Raw genomic sequence first — 7,544 nt, forward strand, 5'->3', positions numbered from 1 at the left:
GTAAAAATTAACTATTTTAGTCTGTTTTAGAATTTCAGTTCTAAAACCTGTTGAGCAGACCTGGGTCAAATACGCATTTGTTTTGGATTCAAATACTTTTCTACACTTTACTGATCTTGTCTGGTGTATTGAAACCAATGAAATACTCTCAGAAAGTGCAAACCCCGCCTTCTGGTCATACTGGCAGGCTCAGTTTCACCAGGCGAGATCCGTAGAGCACAGAAAAGTATTTGAATACAAAACAAATATGTATTTGACCCAGGTCTGCTGTCGAGATATCGAAAATGATCTTGCTACATCATGTTAAAGGGTGATAAGGTGAATTGCATGTGCTTGATTGCGTATCAAAAGCAGCCATTTATCAGTTTTACATATTGCAATTTTCATTTTAAGAGTCCACCTGCAGCAGTTTGATACAGTATGTAATTCCTGGAGCTGTAAACAGCTAAATTTAGCTTCCCTCACAAAATGTAAGGCTGTGCTTTGAAGATGATTTCATAACACCTTATGCCACAAACTCACACTGCCCCCCTGAGGTTGAGTACGATATTCAATGTATTCGACATGGCCTTTTGATAAAATGAAATGAGGAGGGCGTGGCTATAATTGTCTTTGAAAATACCAAAATTCCTGAGCATTGTGGGAACTTCTGTGGTTTTCACTTATTGAGATTGCTGTTAAATTATTCATTCGTTCTACTTTGGGAATTCATGTGAGAACCACTCCCAAGTCAATTCGGTTTAATGCAGCAGTGTTTGGTCCCCTGCTGAAGGAGGTATGTCAACTAACGGCTTCATCCCCTCGTCACTCTCAGTGTCTGTTACTGAAGCGATGTGTGCGCAGCGTGTGAATGAGTGCAGAAACCTGAATTAGCTGGGCACTCGATGACAGAAGACTGCATCACGAGAAGAGGAAAAGGCTGTCATTTTCTATAAACAAATCAATAAAACATGACGCGTGCAATTATGATGCTTGCTTACATCAAGTGCACGAGCTTGTAGGTACTACAGTAACCTTTAAAAGATTGATACCAGTTTTAAAGTGGTAGCAAGGGAGTCCTGAAGTTTGGATTTGATTTTGTGGATTGAGAGAATAATTCTTTACTGCCTACTGACACTTTCATAGACGTTGTGCCATCCTCGTCTTTCCTTCTCATCCTCGCTTTTTTAACTAGCCTTGTTGGCTTGTTGGCTTTGTGTAATTTTAATTGAGCATCAGTATCCAATAAAGGATCAGGCCTGTCCACTCATGCACATGCAGATACACTAACCAAGAAAGCACATCAGAGACAAGGCTTCAAAGACATTTCTGAAAGGTCATCCTGAGAATCTGCGTATGAATGTACTCAATGCATGCAGAGAGTACCAACAACTGTTCTCATCATAACAATGCCAAGGAGTTCAGTGGAGCCTGTGTATTTCATTTTTTTAATGGTGAGCAACAGATTTATTGGTTGTTTTCCTATATGCTCAAAGTAGTCGAACCTACCGGCTAGGTAATAAGATCTATTATATTCCCATCCATATTATGTTTTTGTGTTTTAATAAATAACATACCTTAACTGTATAAAATGTGTAATAAAATAAAAATGTTTAGGTTGTCATTTGGTTTAGCTTAGAGAAAAACAACCAAAATGACCACACTGTAATATGTAACTCTCCATATTATCATGTGATCTCATAAGTTTATGATGGCAAGGGTTTCAAAAATGTTAACACTTCCTTTGTTATGTGTTGAATAACATATCCAGGTGATATGGGTTCTGAACACAAAATGCTATAAGATCAGCAAATTATTGACATGCCTTCTTATGGCTTGATTAATACTTGGATTACAGACCTCACAGAAACACAAAGTTCCTGCTGGAAGTGGTGCTTTGGGTCAGTAGGAGGCAGTCTTCCCTCTGGAAAAACCTGAAAAACCACTGCCCCAGTGTAGTGATGGGGACACTGTGCTATGGGAGATGCCGTCTATTGAGCATGGAGGCTGAGCTATATGGTAAGTTGGATGTGTTGTCTCTCAGCAACACATTTTCTCCTCAGTTAGAGTATGCTGTTTAATCTCCTTAATGAATAAGAAAATACAACAAGGTAACTGATGCATGCCATATACCCACTGAATTATTGACTGTCTGGGTAACATGAGAACCTAAAAGGATCTGACTGTGCAATGGAACAGTCCTGTCAGTGGTCTGTCCTCTGGGCTGGAGAGCATGGAAACCATGGCACAGTAACTACAAAGATACCTGGAGAGGAGAGAGCCTATACAGAGCTCATCTTCAAAAGTAATAGGACTACACCAGACTGGTTCATTCAGTCCAAATCCAAAGCAGCAGGCTATTCTGACTTGCAGTTGCACCTGTATAGCAGCCATCAGAACATGTGTTGGAGGATACGTGTAACTATAGTCCCAGTCAGGTCACAGAGACCTTGCAGAGGATTGCTATACAGACTGTCTCCTGACATGTGGGCGAACACTTCACTCACTACCTTTTGACCTGGCCATATGTTAACCTTTGAAAATTATGTCTTTATTGCTTAATGTGTCCCAGACGTGTGAAATACGATTTAAATACACTGTACCTTATGTTTTCTATATGCATTGCTTAAGAGCAGCTGTAACATACAGTTAATGAAGATCTGCATTCTGAATTGAAAGTAAAATCATTTGTGTGTTTATTTAATACTAATAATGAAGAACATATAAAGAAGAACAACAATAAGAAGAACAACAACCAAAATATTCTTAAGTATGGTGACCCTGTTAAGAGTCATTTGACAGAAACAGGCTATAATTTAATTTCGATGTGAGCCAACTCATCTATCAGGCCGATCACTCATAAATAAAATATCACGATTAGAATCCCTGAACTGGATAATTCCAGTATCATCCTTAGTGGTGCTGACGGAATGTAATGGCGGTCCAGGGGCTTTAGACCAGTACTTGTTTGTGCAAAAACCTTTTGTTTTGTCTGTATTCAATGTCTACTTACATGTGCAGGGCAGGAACCATAACCTCTTAGTTAACTCAACATAGTTTTCCTACACATATTGTGTGATGGACACCAATCTAAAAAAAGAAAAAAGAAAACGCCAAATCTAATGCAAAATTGTCTACATTTGCACTAAGACAAAGCTTATGGTAATAGGTGTAGGCCTATATCTTATAAATCACTATTAATTGAGATTTCATTTCACACCAAAATTCTATTTTCACATAATGCTTTATCATAATATTTGTTAAATAACTAAATGAAAATTTGGTGTGCTTCAATTTTTCAGGTGTAGACTACATTAAATAACCAATTCGGCCGTTGTCTTGCTTCAGTTAATTGAATAGCCATATTGTGTGTTCAATTATTAAGATGAAAGCTAATACAATTGTACATCAATTAATTACCTTTTAGCAATGGTTGACTTTAAATATAGTGGCACTTCAAATAAAACTTTCATGTCGCTATTTAGGCCGCGTGAAATATAAATGATTTGCTCTGAATGTTTTATGAAAATCAGGGTGTATAAGCGACAAAGACGCTGATTAAACAGCTTTGAAGTACAGTTCACTCTCCAGATCCGCTCGTTTCCGTTTGCTGTCATCGTGGTAACTATGCAAGCTATGTTCCGAAGTTCACACACTTTCCTCAGTGCGCACCCATTACTTGGGTCAAAATCGTGAATGATTCATATGGATGTGGGGAGAAAAATAATAACTTACAGTCCCTATCGTTTCAACAGGTAATCCATATGGCCTGCACTAATAAATTAGGCTAAAATGAACAGTTGAAAAGTTTTCTGTTCCATTTGCATGGGATGTCAGATATCAATGAACAATGTAATTTTCTGTTTTTTTAAGCTACTGTTTGTGACTGCCCTGAAATAACCTCTGTGATTCGTTTTAGTTACTCTTCCATCTGTTCGGAAGGCTCTGAAGTTTGAATTCTGAATTACTATGGCTGAAGGGAAGGAATTTATTATGCTTTCTTTATATACCTTCTGATTTCTACATGTAGGAGAGAGTCGGTATAAATATAACAGTTTTTGAATTTAGTTCATTTACTGAGGAAATATTTAGCCTAGTGCTATGCAATTTTACTACATACAGCTTTGATGTGTCAGTAGTCTTTACCCAGTTCAATAAACGCCCATAACTCAATTGAGTCGAATACAATTTAAATCAAAAGACAATCAGTCTGATGTTACATTCATAAGACCTAGTCGATATAATTGTAACAGAGGGGCGGAACAATTGTAACAATAATGAAAATGACACATAATGCGTTTATGGAGTTTTTTCACATTTTTGCACATACAAATGTTAATAAAAATAGCACGTTTCCAAAGGCAACGTGAGAACAGCCACATCATCACATTTTTAAGCATGATGCTTTATTTATGAAAAAAGGGCTGTGCACAAACATTGAAGCACAAGCAACTTTGTAATTTACCGTTGTGGTAACGTCCAAATTGATGAGGAAGGATGCTTTTGTTTGTTTCTTAACACCCAAGTAAGCTTTTACAAAGCAAATAGCTTTTACAAAGCAAATAGCTACATACCAATCTGGTGTATAGTAATCTTGCTATAGTAACTCAGAGGCGGCATAATTGTAACCGCAGTTACATTTATACAAACGGGGACATTACGGTTTTTGATCACCTAGCCAAGAATACCAGCTGACTCAGAAAAATCATACTTCCGGTACAAATGATTACTTACCTCGCTCAAAAACCGTTTTTAAAAATGATAAATTAATAAATACATAAATAAATAAATATCCCTCGAAAGTTATGGAATTGCTTCGTTATTTTGGCAAGTGGTAGAGGACTGAATTGCATGTGTACAAATGTGAAATGGCTACTGAAGCAGCCGTGTACAAAAAGTAATTGACCGTGTTATATTTGCAATGCGTTACATTTATACCGACTCTACCCTCCAGCATGGCTCACTCCGTGGCTGCGCTTGTATGAGCGAGGGTTATTATGAGATTTACAATTTCTTTGAGACATACCTACTACAAGCCTGTCAAACAAAATAACGTAGCTGTCTATCTACTGTTCTGTCTACTGTGGCGTCCAATAGGCTACAAATATTTGACTTTAATCATGTCAAATAATTATATTGATAAGTGTATTGTACCTATTATTAATATCAAATGAATAACCAAAATAAATAGACATTTATTGTTTGACTAAAATCATTTATAATAGTTGCGCTCAATGAATTTAATATTCTCATTCCGTTAATAAACTACGCGTAAAGCTGTTGTTTTTTTAAATCATTTCAGCCAGCCAGCGTATTAAATCGGCAAATTATCACCAGACGTATGGCCTAGGCAAATGGTTTTTAAATGTGGATTTTTGCAAATGACGGTCAACATTTTAGTTGGTTAACTTGGTTATAATAAGTAGGCTAAATAACCGATTTACGCTGCTTAATTGGACCATTGTCAAATGACTATGTAAAATTCAAATCAAACTTGCTGCGGCTTGATTACGGGTTATATTTGTCAATGGTTATGAATCTATCCATATTAAGTGAAGATGGAGAAGCGGTTTTAAGTAGTCAGATTTAAAGTCACACTTGACGCTAAATGGTTGTGGCTCTTCCGGCTACTTTCTTTGCTATCTTACTTATACCACGCTTGCGCACAGCGGCCAGTCCAATTCCTGGCGTGTAGCTTGTAAGATGAGTAAAGGAGCAGGTGGGTAGAGATGCGTAGGGAGAGGCTCTGTCATTCGAAATAGCTCACACTAACAGCAGAAAGCCAGGGTCCAGCCAGCATCTATGTCAGGGCTACCTACCTGCAAGGTACTCAAGGAAGATGATGGCCATGAACGGCAAACAACATTTTTCGATGCATCCCACATTACAGGAGCCCAGATATTCCAGCCTCCACTCAAATCCGGAATCTATGCGCAGAGTTTGCCTTCCACCTCCACAGGTATGTGCATTTGCATGACGACTTCTTTAAGGCACCTTTCTGACAGACATTTACTTTAAAGTTTTTTCATGTCAGCAAAACAATAAAATTTGCAACATCTCTCTCTCTCTCTCTCTCTCTCACACTCTCTCACACACACACCCCCCTTTCCCTATCTCTTTCTCTCCCACCCTTTCTGTCCCCTGATCCACATGTGTATTCAAACAGAGCCTCTGCGTTCATATTAATTTTTATGACCTGTGCTTTGAGGAGGATTCTCTCTGTGCTGGTAATGTTCTAATCCTGAGTTGACAGAATTCCCCACTGACTCCAATATGCACATTCCTGCTTGCAGCTCCAGGGCAATATATTCGGAGGTTTTGATGAGAGCCTGCTGGCCCGCGCGGAAGCTCTCGTGGCTGTTGATATCGTCTCTCACGGCAAGACCCATCCTTTTAAGCCAGACGTGACCTACCATACCATGAGTAGTATTCCCTGCACCTCAACCAACTCTACTGTGCCCATCTCTCACCCATCCACGCTCACATCACATCACCACGTCCATCAAACATTGGAGGGAGATCTGTTGGACCACATTTCCTCTAGTCTAACAGTGAGTGGGATGGGGGCACCGGATCCGTCGGTGATGTCGGCGCAAGTACACCAGCATCATCTTCAGACTATGGGTCATCTCCACCAAGCCATGGGCATGGGCCATCCACATTCCCTGTCCACGCACAATGGGATGACCTGCATCAATGATGTGGAATCTGATCCTAGAGAGCTCGAAGCTTTTGCTGAGCGTTTTAAACAAAGGAGAATCAAGCTTGGAGTTACCCAGGCAGATGTCGGTTCTGCCCTCGCAAACCTGAAGATACCCGGTGTTGGTTCTCTAAGCCAGAGCACCATCTGCAGGTTCGAGTCCCTGACTCTATCTCACAATAACATGATTGCTCTCAAACCCGTCCTTCAAGCTTGGCTAGAAGAGGCAGAGGCGGCAAATCGAGAGAAAAACAGCAAGCCAGACATTTTTAATGGCAACGAAAGAAAGCGAAAACGTACTTCAATAGCCGCTCCAGAGAAACGTTCTTTGGAAGCATATTTTGCGATCCAACCCCGTCCATCTTCAGAAAAAATCGCGGCAATCGCTGAAAAGCTGGACCTCAAAAAGAACGTGGTCCGTGTTTGGTTTTGTAATCAAAGACAGAAACAGAAGCGGATGAAATATTCGGCAGTACATTAATTTAAAAGTCTGTGAGGTATGAGACATAGCATATAGCAGGGATGTATCCATGTCTTCAAGAACTTCACTATTTATACAATTAACAGGTTATCATTTTATTCATTTTCATTGGAGGTTTCATTGTTTTGTTCCGCTGCGTTATTTGTTTAAATGTAGCCTACTAAAATTGTAAAATATGTATCGTGCACGAAGATAATCTGTTCGTCACTTACTTTGTTAACGCATTGTATTACTGTATTTGATTGCTGCTTCTATGTTGTGACATTACTTCAATATACTGCTTTGGTGTTTCATAGAATGAAAATGCTATTTATTCTGAACAAATCACGATATTGTCTGACTCTGACTGTATTTGTACACTTTGATCTAAACATTTTCGGTAAA

At 39.0% G+C, this 7,544-nt stretch overlaps 1 protein-coding gene across 2 annotated transcripts; it reads left to right on the top strand.

The window, feature by feature from the left end:
• The first annotated feature begins 1,992 nt into the window (after positions 1–1,992).
• Positions 1,993–7,160, top strand: LOC118224127 (POU domain, class 4, transcription factor 3). Of its 2 annotated transcripts, XM_035411323.1 has the most exons (3): positions 1,993–1,998; positions 5,870–5,938; positions 6,273–7,160. In XM_035411323.1, the coding sequence occupies exons 1-3, from the start codon at positions 1,996–1,998 to the stop codon at positions 7,158–7,160; spliced, it is 960 nt and encodes a 319-aa protein (XP_035267214.1). In that variant the 5' UTR covers positions 1,993–1,995. The 2 variants fall into 2 exon arrangements, with proteins under 2 accessions (XP_035267214.1, XP_035267213.1); XM_035411322.1 differs by lacking the exon at positions 1,993–1,998 and having other exon boundaries at positions 5,819–5,938.
• Positions 7,161–7,544: the final 384 nt, after the last annotated feature.

This window comes from Anguilla anguilla, chromosome 3, assembly GCF_013347855.1.
Source record: "Anguilla anguilla isolate fAngAng1 chromosome 3, fAngAng1.pri, whole genome shotgun sequence".
NCBI lineage: Eukaryota > Metazoa > Chordata > Actinopteri > Anguilliformes > Anguillidae > Anguilla > Anguilla anguilla.

Coding starts and splice junctions, on each gene's coding strand:
- LOC118224127 (XM_035411322.1), top strand. CDS start 5,819: ATGATGGCCATGAACGGCAAACAACATTTTTCGATGCATCCCACATTA. Junction 5,939..6,272: donor TTTGCCTTCCACCTCCACAG/GTATGTGCATTT, acceptor TCCTGCTTGCAG/CTCCAGGGCAATATATTCGG.